This window comes from Lissotriton helveticus, chromosome 12, assembly GCF_964261635.1.
Source record: "Lissotriton helveticus chromosome 12, aLisHel1.1, whole genome shotgun sequence".
NCBI classification, from domain to species: Eukaryota; Metazoa; Chordata; class Amphibia; order Caudata; family Salamandridae; genus Lissotriton; species Lissotriton helveticus.
Genome location: NC_136073.1, coordinates 402,661,252 through 402,689,129, shown reverse-complemented (window position 1 = coordinate 402,689,129; position 27,878 = coordinate 402,661,252). Strand labels below are relative to the sequence as shown.

The 27,878-nt window shown below is 48.0% G+C and overlaps 1 protein-coding gene across 4 annotated transcripts in view; it reads right to left on the bottom strand.

Moving 5' to 3' along the window:
* CYLD (CYLD lysine 63 deubiquitinase) overlaps positions 1-27,878 on the bottom strand; it is a 491,869-nt gene that overhangs the window by 271,907 nt on the left and 192,084 nt on the right. For 2 of the 4 annotated variants that reach the window (XM_078670509.1, XM_078670507.1), the window contains one exon: positions 26,816-26,914. In XM_078670509.1, the coding sequence (XP_078526635.1) occupies positions 26,816-26,914 (99 nt within the window). The remainder of the gene's footprint in view (positions 1-26,815; positions 26,915-27,878) is intronic. The other 2 variants (XM_078670506.1, XM_078670508.1) reach the window with 1 other exon arrangement.

The following is a 27,878-nucleotide window of genomic DNA, read 5'->3' as shown; positions in this document are numbered from 1 at the left end:
GCCCTGCAGATCTCTGCTATGGGAACATTACGAAGCAAAGCTGTTGTAGCTGCTTTGCCTCTGGTAGAATGAGCCTTAGGCTTACCCCCTAAGGTCTTGTTAGCCTTCTGGTAACATAACTGGATACAGGACACAATCCACCTAGAGATGGACTGTTTTGAGGTGGCAAGACCAGTCCTGACCGATCCATAATTGACAAACAATTGGTCTGAACTACGAATGTCCTTGGTCTTATCCAAGTAGAATTTCAACACCCTTCTGACATCCAGGGAATGGAGAAACCTTTCTGCTGGAGTGGAAGGATTCTGGAAAAACGTAGGTAAAGTTATGGTCTGATTGACATGGAAATCAGAAATCACCTTAGGAAGGAACTTAGGGTGAGTACGCATCACAACCTTAGCAGCATGAAATACAGTATAAGGTTCTTGGCAACACAACGCCTGAATTTCACTCACCCTGCGGGCCGATGTAATGGCCACAAGGAAGGCGGTCTTCCATGACAAGTGCTGCAGAGAAGCCTTATGGATGGGTTCAAAAGGCTCCTTCATCAACCTGGACAGCACCACATTCAGCTCCCATGATGGGGAAGGACGCCGGACAGGAGGAAACACTTTCTTCAATCCTTCCCAAAAATCTTTAATCACAGGGATCTGGACGAAGGATGTCTGTGAAGGGCATTTCCTATAGGCAGTCAATGCTGCGAGGTGAACCGTAATAGAATGAAACTTAAGGCCTTTTGAAAACATCCTGGGTGCAGACTTCAGTCCAAACGGTAGTACGGTGTACTGATAGTGAGTGGCGCCGACTAGAAAGCGCAGGAACTTCCGGTGTTTCCGTGCAATGGGCACATGGAAGTACGCATCCTGAAGATCTATTGCGCAAAGCCAGTCCCCTCTTTGCAGCGGAGGATAAATCTGGTGCAAAGACAGCATGCAAAACGTTTCCCTGCGAATCCATTTGTTTGCTTGTCGCAAATCCAGAATGGGCCTGAACTCGTTCTTGTCTTTCTTGCGCATGAGGAAGAACCAAGAGTAAAGACCCTTTCCCCTTTGAAACAAAGGGACGTCTTCTATCGCCCTTTTTCTTAACAAGGTATCGGCCTCCGCTTGGAGCTTGCACAGTTGGAACTGCAAGCAAACTGGTGGATCGCTGGAGGCGGGCTGACGAAACGAAGACTGTATCCATTGCAAACAATATTCAGCACCCACTTGTCCCGAGTAATTTTTCTCCACTCTGCCAAGTGATTCCGTATGCTTCCCCCCACCGGAGTGGGTTACGGAAGAGGGGCAAGTAACACCTCAGGGCTTAGCTCCGGCCGGGCCCTTGTTCGCCGAGGAGGACTGCTGTCCGCCTCTGCCCCTCTGGCGTTTCTGGAATGGCTGCCGCTGGTACTGCTGTTGTTGTTGCTGTTGACCAGCTTGACGCCCCTGCCCTCGTCTTTGAGAACCATACCACCTCTGGAACGGGCGGAAGGACTTCTTCTGCTCTTTTGGTTTCTCCAAACCAACGGCTTTAAGGGTCTCTACCTCTGCCTTCATGCGGGTCATCTCCTCGTCCGCATGTGACCCAAAGAGAGTCGAGCCAGAGAATGGTAAATTGGCAACCCTCTGTTGTGCCTCCGGTTTGAGGGATGTAAGGCGCAACCAAGAATGTCATCGTAAATTGATCCCATGGCAGTAAGCGTGAGCCGCCAGGAGAGAGGCGTCCGCCGCAGAGCAGATGACCTGATTGGAAACCATCATAGCCTCATTCAAAATCTCCTGGAAATCTTCTCTCTTATCCCTCGGGAGGAGGCCCAGGAATTGCTGCAGGGGCTCCCACAAGGAGAGGTCGTAGCGCCCCAAGAGCGCCGAGGCACTTGCCGCCTTCATGGAGATGGCCGTCGTCCTGCAGACTTTCCGTCCTGCTGAGTCCATCTGCCGGCTTTCCTTATCCGGAGGCACCGTAGATGCAGTAGCATGCTGCTTCTTGGCCGCAGTCAAGATAACTGAATCCGGTACCGGATCGGATCTCAGGAACGCCGGATCGGAATCCAGGGGCCTGTACTTTTTCTGCAGCCAGGACGGAGCGGACTTCACTGTAGCTGGAGTAAGGAAGAGCTCCATAGCCGGTTCCTCCAGTCCTGGTACCAAGGGCAACAAGGGGCGAGACAAATGCCGCTTGTGCAAGGTCTCAAATATCACTGAAGTAGAAGGTGTGGGTACCGTTAACGTGATCCCCAACTTCACTGCCCCTCTCAATAGCACCTCCTGGAACGTTACGATGTCATCCACCGGTGAGACCCTTGTCTGTGGGGAATCCGATAAGGTGGGAGAATATCCCCGGCCACTTGAAGAGTCCGTATGACAGGACCGTGACCTATCCCTCCGGTGCCTACGACGGGACCGTGTCGAAGACCGACGGTCACTCCGTGATCGGTGTCTCCCTCTAGACCGTGATCTAGACCGCCTAGGCCTCGGGCGATCCACTGGCATTACAGGAGCAGGAGCTGCGGAGGCAGATCCGGAGTCCCAGGCTGTGGAGGCCCCGTAGGCGGTGAAGGAAGGTGCGGCAGAGGTGGAGGAGACGGCCGTGGAGGCCATGGAGGAGAACGAGGAAGAGGAGGAATAAAAACTGGAGGAGGAGGCAAGGAAGGTAGCAGAGTGGCTTCCTCGGAAGCAATGGTGGAGGCAATGATGGTGGTGGTGTAGGCAACCTGGGCCTGGAAGTCGAATAGGTCCTAGAATATTCGGATTCCGAAGACCTGACCACTCTACTCTTCTTCTGCGCAGGTCTTGACGAGGGTGCCCTGGAGGCAGACCTCCGTTCAGCCGAGCACCGCCGCTGCCGTGACAGGGGTCTCGTAGACGCAGAATATAGCCTGACTACTGAGGCAGAGGACACCGTCCTGGCCTTTGAACGCCTCCTCGACGTCGACTCTTCCTTCCTCGACGTCAACCTCTTTGCCTTTCTGCTTCTCGACGTCGACCGTCTAGACGTCGATGAACTCCTCGACGTTGATCTTCTCTTCGACGTCGACTTGTCTCTCCACGACGCCGAACGTCGAGTCGACCTCGACAGCGAACGGCGGTGTCGCCTCGGTGACTAGCGCCGGTGCCTCCTGGATTCATCTCGACGTCGATGTTGTGTCGACGCCGGTGAAGTCCTCGACGTCGACCTCGTCCGAGGTCTCCACGTCCTGCCTCTCGACGTCAATCGACGATGTCGTTTGGACCCAGAGCCCTGGGTCGACGGAGAGCAGATGGTGGTCATGCCCCTCGACGCCGAAGCCATCGACCGGGAACGGTGCCTTTTCCCGGCCTTTTCTTGACTGGGGAGCCCCCCAGAGGCCGAAGCACGGGCAGAGGACGATGAATGATTCCCTCCATGCCCAGACCCACCTGGTTCTTGATGTCTCCTCTGCTCCAGGCCTTGGAGACGAATCTTCTCCCTGTCACGCAGGGTCCTCCTGGAGAAAGATTGGCAATTCTCACTGGTGTCAGGGACATGGGAGGAAGGGAGACAGAGTATGCATACTCTGTGGGGGTCAGACTTAGCCATCTTCCTGGCACACTCAGGACACTTGTTGAATAAAGCTGGCATATTCGACAGAAAGAGTGGGAAAACTGGTTTTCCCACTCTGGCTAAAAAACACAGCAAAAGGAAGAAGGAAGACCCCAGACACTTTAAAATTGCCAAAAAATTAAAGAAATAGCCAAAAAGGGAAAGCTCAATGCTCCAGGGTCCTGCTAGCAGGAGCCGGAAAAAAGAACTGAAAGTAAAAGGACTTTGGCTGTGCATTCTGGGATAACGAGGGTCTCTTGAGAGTTCCTTAAAGGCACAGTATCCTTTTTCCAGACACATAATGGCAGCCTATGGGGGCTTGTCTGTCCAACCCTTCCTCTCTATCATTTCAAGGATTTTGTTGAAGGTGTGTTTTCCCTGTGAGGAAAACTTGGTAAATAGTGTAAAACTGGACATGGTGGGCTATCCTTTTCGCTGTTTAGATGAAGTGGTGGCCTTTGTAGCCTTGAATATGTTAGGCTGCATTATTTGTCTTAATTTTCTCTTAAGTGTCTATGCAGGACTGTAAAGAAGACAGCTTAAGAAATTATTTTTGATTGCTCCGGGGTCCAGGCACATGGACGGGACTATTCACTAGATTATGACTATACACAGAGATCCCCTACTACAGAACTAAATGTCTCGCCAGAGCAGCGCATGCTCGGGATCAGGCGAGACCTAAAAAGGAAGCTGCTTCTGAGTTGTGAGCAGGCAGAACAAACAACTGTTCAGGTAAGCAGATTTGTAGAAGCAAATTAGAACCCAATGCGTGGTATACAAATAGCAAACCAATTAACATAAGCTGAGTATACACATGCTTTGTTTTTTTGCAACTATGATGTGGCAGCTGCAAGAACGATTTGGATGTTCTCAAAGTAATTACTGAGTTAAAGGTTATCTCTAAATATACAGGAACACGCACAAAAGCACCATGGGGAGCTTAAATTTCCAGGTAATTAGCGGCAAATTGATAACTGAATAAAACACCTTTTAGCAGCTTTTCATCTGCGCGCCGTGGTTTCTGTGTCCTCTTCATGGTAACTGATTCGAAGCCTCTCACAGGGAAGAATTGCAGACATCAGTATGCATCTTGTAGTCTGCTTCGTGTCTACTCATGCTTAGGAGTTCAAGAGATAAACAGCTAAGTAGCAGACGAGCTGTGACGGACTAGACCACAACCAGGCTGGATCCATTTTAGTATCAGTGCGTAATCCTATGAAATGTATGCAGTAATGTAGTGATTAAGTGTCACGGGAAAAAGACATATGATGTTTTGAGGGAATAACAGGGTATTATTAATAGTGGTTTGCAGTGTACCCCTTCTGCTGGAAGCAGTCAGACCCAAATGAACACCCCTGTCAGCACAACCCACTGTCTTATAACTAAAGAAACCTTGACTTTCAGTGTATACTATAGCTCAAGTAGAATATAATAATAGGTGTAAGCTACATACAATGGGACACTAGAGCAGTAGCCCTGAGCAGGAACAGGCTCATAAGACACTATGGGTGGCAACAGAGAATGGAAGCACTGTATATCACAATGATAAATCTAGAAAAATATGGGGGTTTGGGGAAGGACAGTGCATGTCATTGGCAGACCTTGACAAATCTAACCCGTACACAGGTGGATTGATGCTGCTGGAGAGAGTACAGTGGCCTTGTCCCCTGAAAAGAAAGATAGATACATGGAGCAACTAAAGCATCCAACATAGCTTTGGCAAGGAATAAAATGCCACCCATGCAAAGTAACACAACTCAAGAGGGTGCACATGGCTGAACTGAATCTGCTTGTTACTGAACGGGAAAATACACGAGGTGATAAAAATGGAATGGGCACCCTTTATAACAAGCGGACAATTTGGAATGGAAAGAGAGACTTTTGGAGGTAATACAACGTTTGCAAACCTATAGAAACTAGTACAATAGACTGATAGGGACCCTAATTATTAATGCAGATGATATGGGCTTTTTTTTTATTGTCTTGAAACAAGCAGTCCACTATAAACCACGGTATAGGAGTTTCTTCTAATCCTTTGTCATCATAGCATAACTGAGAAAGTATGTCTGCCTTGCGATTCACTATACCTGTACTCACACTATTTGAGCTGTGAGCGGGTGATTTTCAGGAACAAGAATTGCAATGGGGTGGAGGTGACCTATTTTGAAGTCTAATTGTGATAAAAATTACTCCTGTTGCTCTCTTAGATGCATCTGTTTTAATCCCATTCTGTAGGTGTCCTTGAATTTGACCCAATATTGGTGCCAGTGGCAAAGACCTGCTCTGCTTCAGCTGACCACACAATATTCTTCCCGTTATCAAGAATGTAGTGAAGGGTGCTCGTATACCAAAGCAAGCACCGGCAAAGCCAATAAGTCTTGCCTATGACTTTCTCGATATTTTTTAGCCATGCTGCACAGCAGCTCAGCTGCTGTCCAACATGGCTGAAAGTAAAGAAAATAAAAGAGCTGTGACGCAGTCAACGCTGGCCACATCATAGTGCTTTTTCTTTTTAGGTCGAGCCTATGGCAGCACGCATGCGTTGCTTAGGAAATCGACCTCTTGGAATCACGGCAGTTTTCTTCAAAGTGCGTGCATGTTGTGCTCACAAGATATTGGCCTTTGCGTCTGGCTTCAGTACGCAATTGGCCAAAGGCAGGTGGATGTCCCAGCTTCTTTTCAAAGGTTTACTCTCAGAGCGTTTTGCTCTCGGGACCCAGCAACAGCGCGAAAGGGCCATCTGGCTTTAACCAGCATGGGCGCGCTTGGTTTACATGCAGTCTTTCTCCCCCGCCGAACTACCATGCCAAATTAAAGAGTTTCCCAATCGCATATCGAATGGCGATGTTACTTGGCTTTATTAGCTGTGTGGATAGTTCTTAATTTCAGCTTTATCTTCGTGTCCCGGAGGGAGCGCAGACTGACATTTTGCCCTACAAATTGTTTGTGTCTGTGCTCCATGACTTTCTGCAGGAACGGTTTGGTTACAGGGGGTGGGGGAGGGACGTGTATTTACAAAGTGAGAAAACGGTACCTCAAAGCTCCTGCAGCACTTGTCTCCTTTCACCCGGCAGGCCAACTTTGCGCACTTTCACTGCAGCAAAGGACCCTGAGTAAAGAGTGCACTGTCCCGAGGGGCGACTCCTGGCATTGACAGTAATATCTTTCCAGCGTTTACACACTGGTTTTAGTAATTGCACGGTGATGGCCAATAATAATAGGTTGTTATTATGTAACACTTCGTACCGCTCATATGCAGTGGTTCAGCACTGTAATTTATAGATTTTACTGGTACTGACGTTAATGTTACTCAGTTTAACAGGCGCAGAAGGATGGGCGCGGAGTCGACCTTGCCTGGATGCAAACTCCTGACACTCGGATCACGACAGAAGTTGACAATTTGTCTTTCCCCGAAGTTTTATATAGTGCCTTGATGCAAGCGTTTCAAGGCGAAAAGTTAATCTGATTTGACGAGTTTAGTGCATAGTTGCAATAATCTGTCTGGAACACATATGTCACATGACTGAATTCCAATGGGACTCTCCTGACCTTTCAAGGTCAATGGATTGAGGATTAATTTTGAGAATATCTTAAATGTTACAAGTTAAGCCTTGTAATACAGTGCCTCTTTCTAATTCCTAGGACCAGTGTCCTGCATTGTGAAGAAGTTTTCCCTCTTTTGGTGGTCACACATGTAAAGATTTATAGGCAGAGCTTCTGGAATCGTGCAGGACTGTATTAGCAAATTAGGTGTCCGTTTTACTGGCTGGAATTTTAGGTTTCTGTTGCACATTATTGTAGTCGAATATTAAGGTATTCCTCTTTGGAGGCAGATGTGGGAAGTGCGTTTCTCTCCCGTTTATATCCCGCACAGATTACTCATACCCCCTTCCGCTGTGGGTCAGTATGACCAAACTTATTTTGTGTTCGATGCCGTCCTATGGCCGTTTCTATGTCAAACACACTGTAATAATCTCACTTTTTTGTTTTCTGTTTTAATGTAATCCTAAATGCTCTTTACATTTGAACATCACTAACCTTCTCATCCCTCCCACACAGAAGACTGGGAATGTTTGGAGCTCAGGTGATATCCCTGAACTGAAGAAGCTATGACGCCCACTTTTCTTGCATCAGAACATGGGACATTGCAGTCCCTTTTTCGCCCAACAGGTCACCCGCTTTGCTTACTAAGAGTCTGAGACGAAGCAAGATAATGTGCAGTGATGCTTCTGGTGCAATGCAGTTAGAATAACACAGTTTCATGCCATTTAATTCAGCTCCACACATTTCCATTCCACACTACATAATTCACCAACAAACAGTATAATTCAACTCAAAAACACAATAACATAACACCACATACACCCAATCCAAATCACATAATTCCACATCATGCTTCAAAATTCAACAACACACCACATAATTAAACTCCACTACATACCATTCCACACCGCAAAATACTATTTCACATAATTACACACCATCACACCCACTCTACATAATTCCAATATGCTCCATACCACATAATTACTATCCACATATATCATCTGTATACCATGCCACATAAATCCACTCCTACACTACACTACACAAATCCACTCCACACCACACAATTCCACACCACACAATTCCACAACTAACAATTCCATCTCACATAATTCTACCACACGCCACATATATACACTCTACAAGATTTAGGTAAAATACATTATCATTTGCAATGCCAATAGCTCTAACTCAAGCAAATGCTTTTAGATCACAAAAGTAAAAAAAAAACGCCTGCATCATTTCATGTGGTAATGCCTGCATGTACCTACAAAAGAATGTGGCCATTCTTGTTTATTATAACTTTTCAACATGCTGCACAGCAGCCACGCTGCTCTACTACATAGCTTAAAAACAAAGGCCAAGCCAAAACCTCTGGCTAAGCACTTATAAGGTCCCAAAGGCGAGACCTATTGGCTATGCCAATGCGTGTTTAAACTTTCAGCCATGTTGTTCAGCAGCTGACATGGATGGCTGCAGCATCATAGCTGCACTGCTGTGTAACATGGCTAAAAATATCAACAAAGCTAATAGAGCTCGCATCTGCAACACATATTGGCTGTACCAATGCTCCCCCCCCCAAATATACAATAGGTCGTCAAGCAACAGTCCTTGTACGCAGCCTGCTGGTTTGACTAAATGGAGTGATTGGACTTCAATTGAACATATATGTATTTGTTTAGTGATGCGTCAATACAGGTTTTAGGGCATGACCACCACCAAGATGGCCACACACTTGTGAGGCTACGGCCCACAATATGAAGACTCGGCTGAGATAGCGGCGGATCTGAAGCCCTTGGTGCTGATGTCCAGCGGCAAATCCCGATGCTGATCTCGAGGGGGAGAACTGGGGAGGCAAACTCTCATGACCTGCAAGTCTTGGAGGCCCAGCGGGCGAGCCTGAGGCAGAGGTTGCCCGACCTCTATGATCGCTGCGCTTCCTCCCCTCCCCCCTCCGTGCTCTAGGAGCGGGTGATCCCATTTCGCACTCCCTGTGGGGCACATTAAGAGCTGCTGCAGCCCGTAAGAGAGGCACGATCAGCAAAGGATTGAACCTCGTCTGGTGATGAAGAGCACCAGATATGGGCCAGACAGACAACGTATCTGAGGCCTGTTTCCTGCGGGCGCGATCTGCTGTGGAAGTCCTCTGCGCGCCTTGAGTCGGTGATAAGAGGCAGGAGTGAGGGATTTGTCAGCCCGGCATAGCCCCTGTGTGTGTGCGCCACTGCGCTGTCTAGTACGATAGAGACCGCCATTAGGACCTGGGCCCTCTGCAACAATCTTCCACATAGGTGGGCTCCAGGGCAGGGAAGTAACATATGGCAGTAAATGACCATCTGTTGTAAACCTGTGGGCCCAGCACCCTGCTCTGTGCTATATATTTTACCCATGCACCACCTGCTTCTTCTACGAGCCACTCTCCAAGCAGGACTAAAACGCCCTTACATTGCATGGAGTTCTGACCACCATTTGGGAGGCGCTCCCGCGCATGAAGAAACCTGGGTCGGCGGCCTAGTCTCCCGCTTCCTATCTGAAATGGGGAGGAGAAGCACGGACATCACCATTGCCACTGCTGGAGCACTACTACATCGGGATTCCATCATGGGCCGCACCGACCCGAACCAGAGAAGGCTTACATTTGACCGTGCCAGCCCTACCGGGAGCTGTTGCTCCCAGTCCAACTCTGAGGAAGCCACCAAACAAGACGCTACAGGGAGTCCCCCGCTTTGTGACATTGCTGCCGGCATGGCTGAATTGCGGGCTGGCTTTGGCGCCATGGAGGCGTGCTTTGATACCTTAGCAGGCCGCATGGACAAGATGGGCGTGCAAATGGACAGACAGGGAGCCTGGATTGATACCGTGGAAGAAAGACTCTCCATCATAGAAGATAACACTGCCACAATGCAAAAACGCTAGGAGAAAGTTGAGTGGATACTAAAGCAGGTGGTGATCAAGAATGAAGACTCTGAGGCGCGCCCTCTAAGGAATAACATTCGTATCTCTGGCATTGAGGAGACAACGAACATGGGGAACCCATGTGGACTTTGTGGGGCAACTCTTAATAACTCTCTTTGATCGCTCTAGCTTCTTGGCGAGCTTTGCGGTGGAAAAGGCAAATCAATCCTTGTGCCAGCAGCCCACGAGGGCACTCCACCACAATACATCTCGTTTTTCTCAACTATAGAGATAGAAACACTGCGCTCAGGATGGTGCGGGAGAAGGGGTCTTTGAAAGACCAGGGCTCAAAGCTCTCATTGTTCTCAGACTTTACTCCAACTGTACAAAGAGGTTAGAAAGAAATACATCAACGTCAGAAACGCACTCCGCAAGTTGGGTGTGGGGTACTCCATGCTCTATCCGGCTCATCTGCCGGTGAAGCACCGGGGATGCGTACAAATTCTGGCTATACCAGCGGCGGAGGAGGCCTTTTTCAAATCTGTTCGCACTGGATCAACAGGGGATGGCTGTTCGACCCTGGACGGACGGGGAAGGGAGGCCTGTCTTGGAACTCCCGAGATGTCTCCACATGAAATCCCTGTTCTTAACCAGAGAAGTGGGAACTGACAAAGCTAGGACAGATATGTAAGAAACAGCTGATTATGACATTGGCACTCATTCCACAACGCAATACAGCACATCGGCAACTGCATTAAAATAGAGTATATTACTGTTCATATGGGACTGCAGTTGACTGAGTAGTCGCCACACCTTCATGGTGCTCACCAACCTTTATTTCTTGGGGTTCCATTTTTGTTTCTTGCACTGGTTAAATGGGATCCGCTGGATGTCTTTAAATCTGGTGTGGGTGAAATATTGTTGGGGGCTTTCTTTGTGAGGGTTGAATTGTTTTTTATGACACTGTATGTCGTTCATATATGCATGATACTCACAACACCACCCATTACATAGGCTTAATGCCTGAGCAGCCCCTTCTCATGTCGATGTTGCACAGCATGGCTAACATAGTAGCTGTGTCTACCATTTCGTGGAATATACGTGGTATTGATAACCCTCGCAAGGGGAAACAAGTATTGTCCTACCCTAATAGGCACTCCATCAAAGTAGTCTTCCTTCAGGAAACACACTTACTCCCAAGTCCTGAGCAGGTATTTGCCAGAAATTGGGGCACACACCGCTATTTCTCCTGCTAAAGCTCATACTCATGAGGCACCTGTCTCCTGATCTATTGGACAGTGCCCTTTATATGTCACTCTCACTACTCTGACCCAGGAGGTCGATACCTGGTGGCTAAAGGAACACTTGATAAATGTATTTTACTGGTAAAAGTCTACGCCCCAAATATCGATAACCCAGATTTCTTTTGAGATCTCTACTCCGGACTAGACAGTTATGAGGCAGACCATCAACTTATAGGCGGTGACCTCAACATGCTACACTGCTTGCAACTTGACACCACCAGTTTGCATCCTTTAGATAAAATATGAGCCAGGAAGATATTTTGGCATATCACTGACACCTATACACTGCGTGACGTGTGGAGGACATTATCCCCCCACTGATCCCGGTTTCACATTCTATTTGGCACCACACGCGGTTTGGTCAAGGTTGGATTATTGGTTTATGTCAGCTGCTGCATACATCTGGGTGTCTGAGATCACCGTACTCTCGCGAACACTTTCGGACCACAACCGTGTCCTCTTGACGCTTCGGGTGCAGCATGGCTGTGGCCTTGAACACTGGCATGGCGAGGCACTGCGGGACTAGTGAGCTATAAAGCTCTGTCCTTGAGTACTTTAAGATAAACGCTGGAACGGTGTCTATGCAGGCCACATCATGGGAGGCCTTTAAGGCGTACATTAGGGGAGTTTGCATCTCCAAGCAGGTCGGGATCATGCAGGATATCTGCACACATCTGGGCTGGGTGGTGGGAGAGATACAGGATTGGAGCTGAAATCAATAGCAGAGGGAAACCACTGGTTGCATAGGTGGGAGGAGCTACTGGCTGAATACAGAGACCTTGCAGAGAGGGAAACCGGGGTAAATATGCCCAGGCACGCCGCTATGGAGAGGGGGAGAGACCCTTGCACATCTGCTGCTCCCCAATATATCATAGAACTACGTGGCTGAGCTCTGAACTGAGGGCGGAGAGACTTTAACGGGTGGGGACTGAATCATGGCTAGCTTTTAGGCATGCTACCAGAACCTGTACACCTCTCATAACCCTCATGACCAGGATGCAATATGTTCATATCTCGCAGAGATTGCGAAGGAATGGCTTCCGGATGGACATAGGCAATTTTTGTGGGAACTGCTAATCTTGGAGCAAGTGACGCAGGCCATCGATGCCCTAGACGGAACTAAGACCCCTGGCCTTGATCAACTGACAGGGGCCTTCTAAAAAACCTTCAAACAACAGCTCACCCCACACATTTTGGCTCTATACAACGAGGCTACAGAGACTGGCATCCTTCGCCCTACACTTCGTGAGGCAGTACTGACTGCTGTTGAAACCGGGCAAGGACCCTAGACACTGCACCTCATATCACTCCCTATTATTACTTAACTTTGATAATAACAGCTTGGCGAAGGCACTGGTGACCCGATTGGCATTGCTAATGGAGCAGCTTATCTCTCGGACCAATCTGGAGTTATTATGAACAGGTCCACCTCACTCAACCTCAGAACAGTCTTCGCGTTACTCAACAATGTCTCCCCTGATGTACCTGCGGCAGTGGCCCTGTTGGATGCAGAAAAGGTCTATGACTCTTTTGAGTGGGCTTTCCTTCGGGCAGTCATAGGTAAAGTCGGTATTCCCTCCCCCATTTATCGCATTGGTGAGGCTGCTATACTCTAGCCCAGTGATCCAGTGACCCAGTTACGAGTGAATGGAGCCTTGTCAGATGCATTCCCGACCCTAGATGACACTAGACAGGGATGTCTGTAGGCTCGCCTCTCCTATTCATTATAGCAATGGATCCCTTGGTCAGGGCGTTACAAGTGTCTCATCTGCATCGTGGATTACAGCTTACGCATGGCGCTCTTTTTTGTCATTATATGCAGACGACATCCTATTATTTATCCGGAACCCCCACCTCAACCTCCCCCCACCTATGCAGGAGATAGCAAGATTTGGGGAGCTTTCTGGCCTTCGCGTAAACTGGGCTAAGTCCGAGCTGTTCTTACTGACTGGGGCGACCCACCCACCACCGGCAGAATTCCCTCTTAAGTGGGCCGTGGATGATACTAAGTACTTGGGCAAACAAATCCACAGAGATAAGGAACAAGTTATACAACAAAACTATGGCCCAGTACTAGCTGGTCTTGAGGTGCAGGTTGACCGCTGGATTAGACTCACTCTATCCATGGTGGGTCGAGTGGCTATAATAAAAATGGTAGTTCTGAGCTGATGGAGGGAGGAGCTTCGCGCGCAACCGGGATGGTCGCGTGAGCACAGGGCTCCCGGACCTTCGCCACCTCCGGCATTTATCCTGACTATAATCCTGGTTATGACGACGGATCATTAAAGATGCAACCCAACTGATATGATAGTTGCTTTCAAAAATTGATTTGGTCCAAGGGAACCGATTTTACGTCGTTCTGACCTTTCCTGGCCTGCTCCACGGATCTGCCCCAGGCTCGAGTTGATGATCTGCCTGGACGGTAATTGAACAACAGCGGCTTCCCTGATCCTGCTTCCGACCCTGGACTTGGCTTTCGGTTTCGCTTTTGGTCCGGACCCTTCTACGCAGCGGATTTGCCCCGCTGCCCACGGACTGCTTCACTTCGCGGTCCCACTCCAGGGCTGGGCCTGTATATCACCGCTCGGTGTGTGACGTGGAACACACTGTCCCTTGGCTGAGCATCTGTGGGTGATTTTGACGTAGCCATTTTCACCAGATCTCGGGGTCCCCTCGGGGGCGCTGCTTCCAAAATGGCCGGCAAGCCCGAGGTTGAAAAGCGAAATACCAAGACTGTTCACCGTGGGGGCTACATACAATCTAATGTCATGGACCGGTACACCCATCCTAAGGGATCCCCCGGTGGAACGGGCAAGCCTCCGGGGGACAAGGGAGATGACCTTACGGCGGACGAAGACCCGACTCTGCACGATATCATGGGCGCCATTGCGAGTATGCAGACCTCAATCGGGGTGCAGTATGAAACCCTGACGCAAAAGCTGGATACAGTGGCGATCGATGTCAACTTGATCAGGGCGGACTTAGCTAAAACGAACGAAAAAGTTAAATCCCTGGACTTAAAGACTTCTAGCCTCACGACGGATGTTTCCGATCAACAAACGGAGGTCCGCGATCTCCGGTCCTCTAATGACTCCTTCTCTCATCGTCTGGAAGATTTTGAAAGTCGTTCTAGGCGGAACAACGTCCGTATTGTGGGTGTCCCTGAGAATTCTGACAATTTAAATGTTGACCTCATCGTGGAGGACCTCATCGTCAATCATCTCGCACCCAACGGCCTGAGTAAATTCTTTGCGGTGGAGCGGGCTCACAGAGTGCCGGGTGGTAAACCTAAGCTGGGTGCTGCCCCGCGGCCCATCATCGCCAGGATATTTCATTTCCGTGATCGGGATGCTATTCTGCAGGCATCGCGCTTGGGTGGCCCCACGAAATTTGAGAATACGACGGTGAGTTTCTACCCAGACTTCACTCAGTTGGTGCAGAAGCAAATGAGGGGGTTTCAGGGAGTGAAGAGACGATTGAGAGACAGGGACATGAAATACGCAATGCTATTTCCAGCTCGGCTACGTGTGGAACATGGAGATCGGACATTCTTTTTTGATCACCCTGAGGCTGCAAGTGACTGGCTCGACACACTACCCAGGCAGCAGGAACACCCTGAACATTCTGGCGGAGCTGGGGGTGGGGACTGATGGAACAGGAATAGTAATGTGACTTGGTTTGCTGGACTACATATAGGTTTTTCGGTATGGTTTTCAGATCCTTTAACTTGCTTTAATTGAGGTGGTTCTCCAGGGGTGGCGGAGGGAATGAGTCTCTTCCTCCTCTGGGGTTTCTTTTCGTAGATTAGTTATTTGCTAGGGCAACAGGCACACTGCAAGTTGGGGGGGCCTTTGAGTCTAAACTCAGGGGTGCAGGGTGGGGGGTCTTGTTTTGAGGGTAGGTTGGGGGGAGGAGGGGGGGAAGTTGCTTTTGTTTGGTTCACTTCAAGGCACTATATTGATGGACTTTTGGACTTGGCTGTTGCGACTAATGTGGGGTGGATGCTGTGACTATGTTCGGGATGGGGTAGGGGGCTCAAATTGCTGTGTTGGAATGTTAACGGGTTGGGGGACAGGATAAAACGTGGTGTGGTGTTACAACTCTTGAGATATCTCTCCCCCAATGTTGTGCTGTTGCAAGAAACACATCTGATAGGCAATACATGCCAGGCCATGAATCGGAGGGGCTACCGTCTCCTGGCACATTCCGGCTTCACCACAGGCTCTAGGGGGGTTGGTATCTTGGTCAGAGTCTCCCTCCCCCTTGAGATCGATACTATCATTCTTGACGACAAGGGGCGGTATGCCGCCATTACTGGACGATGGGAGGGGAAGGTCATCACTTTGCTCTCCGTGTATGTTCCGTCTGGCCTTCAGACCACGACCTTTGCTGACTTGGGGAGGGTGGTACTGGGGCTCCCAGAAGGCATCCTTGTGGTGGGCAGCGATTTTAACTCTGTGGTCTCCGGAAATATCGATCGCTACCCGCCTAGGGATCTTGGGAGGTCCCAGTCCTGGCTGGGTGGCTTCCTTGATACTCTGGGATTGATAGATTGCTGGAGGCTGCAACACCCGGGACAACTACAATACACTTTTCATTCTGGTGCACACAGTAGTCTATCGAGACTTGACTATATTCTGATGCCCGCAACAAAGGCCCCACTTGTTAAGGAGATCAGACATTTGGCTAGGGGTATCTCAGATCACTCCCCCTTATGGCTCGTAATGGAAACGGGACCGGGAACTGAGGGCCGGGTAGCCCCGATTAACCCTTGGTATCTCCGTGACCCTAAGATCCGCAGGGAATTGATTAAATCACTCGACCATTATTTTGTAGAGAATGTGGGGTCTGTGTCATCTTCTGTCTCGCTATGGGAAGCCTTTAAGACGGTCATCCGCGGCCACGCCTTATCGTTAATTAATAATGCTAAGAAACGTAAGTGCGAGGCAGTGGTCTGACTTGAAACTGAGATATCAGACTTAGAAAGAGAGCTGGAATCTGATGTTACCCAGGACAGGCTGCACCTTCTCAGCCTCAAGCAAACTGACTATAGAGCTTTGGTCACTGATGCCGCCAGGGTGATGAATAGAGAGCAGCAGGGTCGTTTGTATGACGTGGGTGATAAGGCCGGAAAGTTGATAGCCTGGTTGGACAAGAAGGAGGGGGCCAGTCGTGTGGTTCCTTCGATTGAGAGAGCGGATGGAGTGAGAGTGACTGACCCGGTTGAGATTGTGGAGTGTTTTTCTGAGTATTTCCAAACCGTGTACTCTCCAGTATCAGACAGACCGGAACAGGATTCGCATCTGCTTCTGAGAGACATTGCTTTGCCCTGCTTGTCGGATCTGGATAGGGAACTGATGGACGCGACACTCTCTGTAGAGGAGGTCGCGACCGCGGTCCGCTCTGTGAGGTCGGGAAAGGCCACGGGTCCAAATGGACTTCCCATCGAACTTTATAAGCTACGCCCAGATAAAATAGCACCACATCTTCGCTCGATGTTTTTATAATGCGGGTACCCTCCCATTCGATCAAAGACTTGCGTCTATCGTCGTGATTCACAAGGAAGGGAAGCCGCGGAATTGTTGCGCGTCGTACAGGCCCATCTCGCTCTTAAACGCCGAGCCTAAGATCCTCGCTAAAGTGCTCGCCAATCGTTTAATCACTGTAGTCTGGGACCTGATCCATCCGGATCAGTCCGGATTTATTCCGCACCGAAACACGGCACTGAACCTTCGGCGTCTACATGGCTCCCTTGCGAGAGCGTCCTCGTTGCGTGAATCGGCCATTTTGGCTTCTTTAGACGCCACTATGTCGTTTGATACGCTGGAATGGCCATACCTTTGGGCTGCCCTCGCCAAGTTTGGTTTTGGCCCTGTTTTCATCAGTTGGGTGAAACTACTATATCAAGACCCCTTGGCTCAGGTGGTTGTTAATGGTCGTGTTTCTGGCTCATTTTCTCTCTGAAGGGGTACTCGCCAGGGGTGCACGTTGTCTCCGCTTCTTTTTGCCCTCGCTTTGGAACCCTTGGCGGCTTGGCTGAGGTGGGAGGCGTCAATGAAGGGTATACGCTGGACCCCTGATTTTGAGGACCGAGTATCGCTTTACGCTGACGACATCCTGCTATACCTCACGTCACCTCGGAAGTCGCTAGTAGTGCTATTTGATATATTGACTTCCTTCGGTAAAAATTCTGGCCTTGTGATCAATTGGTCTAAGTCCTGCGTGTACGTTCTCTCGGGAGACTCTCCTCTCTTGCCGCGTGGGTGCCCAATACAGGTGGTACACGCGGGTTTCAAATACTTGGGGGTGTTTATTACCTTAGATCCTGTGGTTCGTTATGAATGTAACCTGCTGCCCCCGCTTCAGCGCTGCGGTCCGATGTCGAGGCATGGGTAGGCTTCCGTTGTCCCCGCTCGGACGAGCGGCTCTCTTCAAGATGATGTCATTGCCCCGATTTTTATATGCCCTACACAGAATACTTGCGATACCATCCCGGCCAGCTACTTTCGGGAGATTGAAAGCTTGCAGAGACAACTGATATGGGGTGGGCGGTCCCGCATAGCCCTTGCCAAGTTAACACTTCCTTGGTATGACGGTGGGATCGCTCTCCCGGATATTAAGCGCTACTACTGGGCCTCCCAACTGGGGGCGATTAACCACGGCACGTATGACCCCGCGTCGAACTCTGCGTTTGCGATGGACAGATGGTTGCTGCCTGGTGGTGACTACAACAGGGCGCTTTATACGAACTCCGCAGGGAGGATGCTCACTGGCCCTACTAAGATAGCGGTGCAAGTATGGCATCGTGCGCATGATGCCATGGGATGGAAGAATAGACTTCCGCGCGCTACTCCTCTCTATGCTTCCGAGAGGCTGGGCTCCCTGTGGAAGACGAAAGGCTTCGATAGGTGGGACGTAATTGGTATATGCAGGGTGAATGATATATGGACTAAGGGTAGGGTCAAAACCTTCGAGGAGTTGAGATTGGAATATGACCTAAGTGACAAGGAGTTTTTTAGATATGCCCAGGTCAGACATGTGCTGATGGCGGCTTTCCCTCCGGGTACTACTGTTCCGGAGGCGTCGCCGCTTGAAGATCGGGTGCTGGATGGGCATGTTCCCGACAGTACGATTTCGCTCATTTATAAAAAGTTGATAAACAATAGGACCGATCTCCTACGGCGACTTAGGGAAGCTTGGACTGGCGATGGTCTGGAGTTAGATGACGAAGACTTGCAGTCGGCCATATCTTCGCCGAAAGAGGTTGCAATTCCGGCCCGCCTCCGGTTTGTACAGCTTAAGATTCTCCACAGGATTTATGTTACCGGTCCACGCTTGGTCAGTATGGGTTATGCATCAGATGGGCTATGCAGGCGTGGTTGTGGCCTCCCGGGCACCTTTCTTCATATACTCTTGAAGTGCCCGGTGGTGGTTCGTTTCTGGACTCGAGTACATGCAGTTACGGAAGAGGTCATGGGTGTTGCGTTGCTGCCTGAAGCTAGACGATGCTTGTTGAATGTTTGGGAACCCAATGACTATGATTTGGCACAGACTCAGTGGGTGACCCTTGGCAACATGATCGCTAAGAGGGATATCGCCCAGTTGTGGGGTTCTCAGAGGCCACCCACAGTTCTGGCATGGAAGGAGCATATGGACTGGTGCATGTTCAGAGAGAAGACGGTGTATGTGGCACGTGGCAGGCCTCGCAAGTGGTGTAAGATTTGGGGTCAATGGAACTCCTACCGGGGAGAAATATGTGCACCTCCCTTCACACACTTGGTGGCGGACCCTTCCTCCCCTTGACCCGACATTCCTGCTATTATGTTGGTCGAACTGTCTCCGGACTTGCTGCATCCCTCATCCTCCCATCCTGTAATGTCACTGATTGTATTATGCTCTTATGCTTTCCTCCCCGCAGGACGCTTCGCCATTCGATTGATTGTACTGCCTTGATTATTTATTCTTGTTTATGTTGTTAAAAGTTTTAATAAAAAGAAATATTTTTTTTTTTAAAATGGTAGTTCTGGGGGCGTGGCTTGCAGCCAATCAAGATGGCCGCAGCTTAGAGAAGCTCCGAGGGAGGCATAGATTCCCCAGACTATCTGCTCATCTATCCTGCCTCAAACGACATTCCCGGAGACCGGAGACAGCGGGACATCGGCCGAGGGCCTTTCAGGGCAAAAAAGACTGTCAGCGCACCGAGGAGTGCAAGGGAAACGGAGCGGCCTAGTCACGTGGTCGCAGCCGGGGACTAGCCTGCAATTAAGGCCCAGCAGGAGAGCACAAGACCCGGCGAACAACAATCCATGAGGCGGGTGCCTCGGAAGATACTACCAGCCAGAAGTGGGTGTCGCCTTCAGACACCACCCGACAGCCACCTTGACTCACCGGTGCTAAGTGCGGTGAGCGGCGCGCAGGGGATGCCCACGGTGTCGGCTCCTGCCTGATTTCACGCGCGGCACGCCCCGGGGCAGGCAGAGGAAGGGGCGGCCGGAATAATAGTCTGAAGCCGGGACCCGAGGTGTGTCGGTACTCGCCTAGAGGCGTGCGTGGCCTGACCTCGGGCCAAATAACAAAAACTGAAGGGAAAACCAATAAAGAAGAGGCAGTTTTGTGCGTCCTGGTGTGAGGAGCGACCTGGGTGCCCAGAAGAAGCCGGGGCCTCCATTAGTATTAAGGCTCGCCTGAGGCGACTAGAAGCCGGGGGTTGGAAGCGCACACCATTGCGACCTCGTCGCGGAGGAGGGTTTTGGCGCCGCACTTTCAAAATGGACGTGGGGAGTGAATCAACGCACGGGGTAGCACTAAGCAACGGCCTACATACGTAGGAGGACATGACTATTGCCCCAGGGGGACCCTACTGACTCTGCTCCCGGTACCGGCAGCAGCACTTCTTCCTTGAACAGCATTCCCCAGGCTGCGGTTTCATATGAGCACAGGTCCGCTGCTTGAAGTTTCCAAGAATTGAACAGGGGACGCTCGAGCTGACAAGGTGCCCGTGGTGAATAAGTTCACCTTTGCTGTGCGGGCAGTGTTGGACCGGTACCACACTACCTACAAGTTTCTGGCGCGGCGGGAAAACAGACAAACCGTGCGTGGAGTGAGGTCCCGCGGCGGCGACTACCGGCCAGCGCTATATTATTCGGACAAGGATGGGGGGCAGAGGTCCGCGCACGACCTCTCAGGTTAAGCTACATAAATACGCATATGCAAGGGACTTTCCTGCTCTGCCGGAACGCAACGAAGTATCGGACAAGGCACCAGAAGGGGAGGGAGGGGGTAAAGTAACGCTGGAAGACATCATGACTGCTCTCGCTAATGTGCAATCGGCGGTGGGCTCCATTTCCATTGACGTCTTCTTCTTGGGGGCTGACTTTCAAAAGATGACCGCCAGGGTAACGGAGGTGGAACACGTAACAAAATCTCTATCGAAAGACACGGCAACACTGCTTAAAAAAGTTAGCCAATTAGAAGCAGAAAATAGACTCATGGCGGCGAAACTGGATGACCAGGAGGAGCACTCTTGCCGCAATAACGTCAGAATCACGGGCATTCCGGAAAGTGAGGGGAGTCCAGCCATGGAAATCTATGTCGAGGATCTCATAAAAACTGGACTTCAACCCAGAGGACTCTCCACCTTTTTCTCAGTGGAAAGGCCACACAGGGTGCCAGGGGGTAAACCCAAGCCGGGGGCGCCCCTCAGACTCGTCCTGGCCCGCATTTTTTACTTCTGTGACAGAGATGCTATACTGCAAACAGCAAGAGTGGCTCGACCGCTACGCATTTAAAACTCGGTGGTGTCCTTTTTCCCCAGATTACACGGCGGCGATTACTAAGCGTCGCAGGAGCTTCCTTGAGATGAAAAAAGAACTTAGACGCAGGGAACTACCTTACTCCATGCTGTTTCCAGTGAAACTTCGAGTAGTGGCAGATGGAAAACCCTGTTTTTTTTTTTTTTTTTTAACGCTGGAGGAGGCCCGCGACTGGCTCGAAGGATGGCGGCGAGTGGAGGAATCCAGACGGTCGGAGAGACGCCGGCAGCATTGGAGGGAGGAAGATGACCCCATGGATCAAAGAAAAGAGCAGGAGGATGACTATACGCAGCAGTCTGAGGCCGAAGAATGATGAAAGTTGGCATTGCACAATTGGAACTCGCCTGAACCGAGTGACGTTTACACAGTTTGAGCATAAGTGAGGAGAGGACTCATTGACAACAAGGAATTGGCTTACCTGTTCTTCTCCCCCTGATTGGGGGCAAACCAAAGGCCAAGGCAGCAGGATTTGTTGATAAGATGTAGCAGGACTCTGTTGATTGTCTTTGAGAAGGGAGTAGACTACGGCACTCCACGGACTTCTCACCCCCTACACGCAAGTACTGTTATTGGGATTGGATATTAAGAGCTCTTCAACGTTGGGGTGGCGGGTAGTATTGAGTCCGTCTAGCAGGGAGGCAGGGCGGGGGTGGAGGGAGTGGGATTGTTAATATTGGTCAACAAGTACATTGCACACATGACTCCGTGACACTAGGCCCCTTCATGCCTACTTACTGAAAACTGAGCAAAATACCACTGAGGGAAATCACACTAGTTAGAAACACTGCGATGACGTCTGCCCTGTGTGAAGGGCACACGTGTGTTCCTAGACTACCACCTCTACAGCCTAGCAGTGCATATATATTGGAAACGCACACTTGAATATAAAACGCTTGTTATTGAACTTATTGGTGATGTGATCATGTCCATGCTTTCTTCTATTCCTTGAATGACGTGATGAGCCGTGGTTTTTTTAGTTCACACATTGTACTTGTATTTAAAGCACGGTGGGTAACGGAGCTATAGTTACGCAAGTGATTGTCATACCCAGGTGCACTGACCAGTTACACAGTGTACCAGCAGTAACTCGAAGGTTAGCACTGTGCTTGCCTTGTGTGCCGTCACATACCCACCAGTTGTACTGCTCTAGAAGGTACTTTTGGGAATGTTCTATTGTAAACTAAGAAGAACTGTATGTTGCAGCTTTAAAACTTAACCCCTTCCATGCTCATGACGAGCTCAGCTCATCATGGCATATACCTCTCAGGTGCTCATGACGAGCTGAGCTCGTCATGACCACACCCGTTTTTATTGCTGTCCAGCAGAGGAATCGCTCTAGCAGCGATGCGGTTAAAGCAGAAATTCTGATACTTAACCCACATGGTGATGATCCTGCATCCCTCGAAAGCTGGTCATTTTTTAGGTCAAGCTTAGCGCAGGGCACTTGCTCTGCTCTAGGAGAGGGCCACTTGGAATCACTCCAGCTTTTCTGAAAACTGTGTGTTTCCACACATTGTATTGGCCTTTGCGTGTTGCTTTCAAAAATGAAAGCACGCAATTAGCCAAAGGCGGTGCATGTCCCACCTTTTCCAGTAAATGTTTCCTCCCACGACATCCAGCGTACGGGAGCGAGCAGGGATCATGTTACGGTCGATTTCACTTTCGTGGCCGTGCCTTTGCGCTTGTCTCAAATGCTTTTGTTCCCACCTTGCTGCAGTGTGTTTGGTGTTTGTACAGTGGCGCTACCCTGATCTGCATGCCGTTGAAATGACTTTGGCAGTTCTTACTTGGTAATTATCGGTCACTTTCCCCATCAGTGCTTTTCGCAGTCTAGTGCTCAGTCTGTTTTTTGTGCACTCTGGAGTAGTGATCAGTCACTCCCGCTGCTGGTGCCGCGTGCATGAATGATATGACACTCTCTTACTCCTCCTTCATGCAATCTGTAGTGCTCACCAGTTACTTGTTCTCAGTTTCCTTTGTTCAGTCTGCAGTAATAAGCGGTTAGTCTCACTCCCTTCCATTCGCTGTCAATCTGACTCCGTCCTCAATCACTCTGCAGTAATAACCATCCAGTGATCCCTGTTCTTCATCTGGTCTGCGGCCATGATAGGACAGTTGCGCTCTCCTCTGTCCATGCTTGGTAATGATGCTGTAGCTTCTTCTATCCTTACCGATATTACCACTCAACTTATGTTACTCCTTTCCCTTCCGCATAAAATCTCGAGTCTTCATCCTCTAAAATCACCTTTCCTCCCCCTTCGCTCTCCCCGTCACTCATATTTTCTATTTCTTAATAAGCCCAACAGTTCCCTGCTGGATCTTGAAACCACAGTGAAAGTTGTCGGTGGATACAGGGGGTCTAGGCAAATCAGGACAGGACATTGCTTCTGAAAGGCCGATGGGGCTGAGGAAGAGCAAGTCAGAGTTCGGGGTTTTGAGACACTTATTATTTTTAGATCTTGATTTTCTTATTTTTCACTACGTTTAATATCGTGCATTGATTTTGTAACCGCCAGTGCTTTTTTTGAGTAGGTGGATATCAGGACGCACCACAGCATTTAAATAACACTGGCACTTATACAGCACACTGGACCTACAAATATTGGAATTCTTTTTATGAGCATAACTTAAGGGCATGTTATTTTCTGGTACAAAAGTGTAGGCTAAGTGATTCGCCCAGGATCACAGGATGTTGGGCCAATGCCAAAACTCAAACTTTGTTCCCTGGCGCCGAAGTCGGCACCTTTCAGTGCTATGTTATAGCTTTTCCCTAATGGCATTTGCCTTTCCTAATCTGTTACTTTTTCTATAGTAGTGCTTAATTTGAGCAGGTGCTTACCGGAACTCACCTCAGTACTTAATTATAAACACTGGCACTTATAGCATAAACTGGACCCAGCGTTTTAGGACTGCTATTTTTAAGCATTACTTAAGGACTTTATGGAAGAGACACTTATTTTTATAAATACCATTTAAGGGCATAAGAATTTTTGGTACAAACATGGAAATTAAGTAATTGGCCCAGGATCACAGGATGTTGATCTAAGGCCAAGACTTGAACTTTGTTCCCCAGCTCTAAAGTCGGCATCTTTGCGTGTTACATGATAGCTTTCACCAATGACATATGCTTCTCCTAATATGTTCCTTTTTTTGTTTTTATAGTAGTGCTAATTTGACCCGGTGTTTTCCTGCACTTCCCACCGCATTTAATTGTCAACACCGGCGCTTACAGTGCAAACTGAACCCAAAGGTTTTGGAGTGCTTTTTATAAGCACAATTTAAAGATATATTAAAATGCATTATAACATGCACAAGCAAAACTCATTTTTGATATATGTTTTATTTATAAACTGCGATGTTATTGTGCGCAATGTTTTACATGCTCGTTGGCTTTTATTACACGCACAAGTAAAACACATTCCTGATATAGCTTTTATTTATAGACTGGAATGCTGTTATTGTGTGTACAGTTTTACTAAGCGTTTTGCATTTTGTGACCTACAGTGCTTAATTTGAGCTGGTGGTGTCCGGGACTCACCAAGGCACTTAATTATGAATACCGACGCGTATAGAGCAAACCTAACCTATGATACTTCAGTTGTATATAATGTCTTTTTAGGTTATATATAAGGTGTCAGAAATGGTTACAACACTTTTTTATTATAACATAACTTTTAAACATGCTGCACAACATTCACAATACTATCCAACACATATTAAAAATGTTAAAGCCCATAGCTCTGTCAAAACACTTATAATGCCCCAAAGGCGAGACCTAATGTCTATGTCAATGTTTGTTTAGGTATGGGAAGACATGACCATAAAGTCTAATGGGTAATGTAACTGGTGCTCATAAAAAGTGCTCCAATACCTTCTGGTGGAATCGAGTTCTTGCTACATAAAACTGCAATAAATAAATACATTGTACCTCAATCAAAGCGTGAGCAGCAGACAGACATTCATTATGGCTAGTCAGTTTGCACTTGCTCCATAAGCCACAGAAAGTAAAGGAAGTGGCACTGTAAGTGGTGTGGTGCCTTGAATGCCCTGCCGAATTAGAGGGCAGCAAAAAAGAGCAAATAGAATGCCAACAAATGTAATTAATGGGCCGGATATAAGCCCCTATTTAAAGTTTTTTTTTATTTCTTTTTTTAGATACAATAGGTTGCCAAGCGACAGCGCATGCAATTTTCCTGCAAGCTCGACCTAAAAATCCTGTTCTAAACAGTTGTAAAACTTTGCAACTCCTGAGAAGCTTTGCACCTATTTGACGATGAAAACAAAGACTATTAGAGGTTTACTGTTTGTTACCTCTTATGGGTCAATTTGCACCTCATCGGTGATGAGACAAAACCCATGAACTTGATAGTAGTAGCATAGATTTGCCAAATACTTTTAAGCGAAGGGTTTCCGACATGTTATCAACATGTAGTGAATATGTGCATGGAGTGAATTACTTTCTGTAACAACAATGCTGTTGGATACTCTACCTACAGACACATTTCTCCTCTCAAGATTCCAAACCAGGCTCGACTAACCAAGTGGAAATAACTCACTTACACAAGTAGGTGGTGTCAAGGATCTAACTTGACTCCAGTGCATCTCCAGATGTGACATCAGAGAGATTAGTTGAATTCATTATGAATTATGCATATGGCGGAACCCTCGCCGTGCTCTCATTTTGCAAAAACAAATCAAGGGTCTAGTATCAAGTTTCACTGATGGGAAAATCATAAAATACTTTGCCTAAGCTGACTTAAAAACATGCATATCACCTACCAAGCAGCAACATCAAACGGTACACAATATCGGCCTGAGAAAACGTCAACCCTCCATAGGAAGCTAAAACATCACTCGATTTGAAATCAGGCTATGAGAAGCATTCCAACACTTTTAATACAGTAAGGGGGTGAAAAAAAATCTCTTCGCGGAGCGACTCATCCTCCACCCTCCCACATTTTAGGTCAAACTTTAAAAAAAAGGCCTACTCTACATTATTCTGAATTTAACACTAGTATTGCAGCACTCTTTAGGTCATTAGCTTGGTCTGTACTGTATCACTAATAAAATATAAATCAAAACATACAAAAAAAGCAAAGAAGCAAAAAAGCCTTGAGAAGAAGTAGATGGTCAACAGAAAGAGAGGAAAAGAGGCAAGGAAGCTACAAGGCTTTTTGAAAAGAAAACATATCTGTAATTTGGTGGACGTAGAGGCGGGGACTGGAGACACAAGTAAAACAGAGCTATTGATAAAATAACCACTCATTAGAGAGTTTCACGTGACTTCCCAGGAAAGTAAAATGGCTCTCAAAGGAAGGATAGGAAGTCACAAACAGAGCAATAGAGAGAGTGAACACAGACATTGAGAAGATAATGTGCCGAAGTATGTTATTTTACGGGGTTGCCCAACAAAGAAGCATCAGCAATGGGAAACCAGTAACTTACCAGGAAAAGATAGCTCAGGAGAAAAATATTTACAGTACCTTGCGCAGGCAGAGAGATGCTGAGAACATTACATTCACACACCTAAGGAAGGTAGGATAGAGTGTGAAGATTTAAAAAAGGGCAGGGCTAAGAGGGACTGCAGCCAATCACAAGTGCGGAAAGGAGACGAGGAGGGGTAGATGTCTGTATAATGCAGAAACTCCTCAGTAAAGGGGTTATAGTTTTATCACATTCGATATATATGTTTTTGCCATTATGGACATCATTTACCTGAGGCCTTTGGTTTGCTATGATTGGATAATCCCTTTTCACTGCCACTTCTGGATGGAAAAGCAAGTTTCAGCGGCCTCCTTTCCTGTGACACTGCTTCTGAAACATTTCAGAATGCAAGTTAACTGTTTGTAGAAAAATCACCTTCATTTATAACAGTTGCTAAAAGTATTAGAGAATAATCAAAATTAGATACCTGTCAAATTTGAAGAACGAGCTACTAGTAGAGGAAACGACCCCACTGTAAACAACATATCAACATAATTATGCAGCTTTTCTTAAAAGGGGAAATGCTTTAAAGGCCACAGCAGAAGTGGACAAAATGGACAGAAGACAGTTTGGTAGTTCACAAAATAGGACTATGAAAGGTTTTTATTTTGTCGGAAACCTAGAGTTTTAACTCATAAATGGCAGGTTGCCAATGAATAAATGAATTACAGTATTGGAAAGATGTACGCTACTAGCTAAAAGGTCTCTTATCTAATTCTCTAAACAAAAAAAAAGATTTTAGCACCCTTCTAAGGCGGTGCAGAAAGAATAGGAGCTGCAGAGGGAGAGAATCCCCCAAAAATAAGGATAAAAGAATAAAACTCCAGGGATACGAATTAAGTTTCCATAATCTACATGAAATGAGTTACCTGTAACTGCAGTTATCCAGTATTGGTATCTTTCATAGATTCACATGCCTGAATCATTCTCCGTCATCGGGATGGGAGTCCCCGGTACATAAATAAAGTAATATCTCATTAGACATATAGAGTAATAGGCCAAGAGTCTTACATTAGTAACATATCCATGTCCTTTTGTGAAAAGAACCAATCAGCTATCACCACCCTCTGGAACCTTCCTGGAAGGAGATCTAGTCCCTCAGATTTTCGTAAGCACGGTGCTAAGTAGGTGTATCACAGAGAACTAGGTGAGTGGGTTGCATGTGAATCTATGAAAGATACCAATACTGGATAACTGCAGTTACAGGTAAGTAACGCATTTCTTATCCAGTATTAGGGTATCTTTCATAGATTCACATGCCTGCATCAGAGTAGTAAGCAATGATAAGCAAATT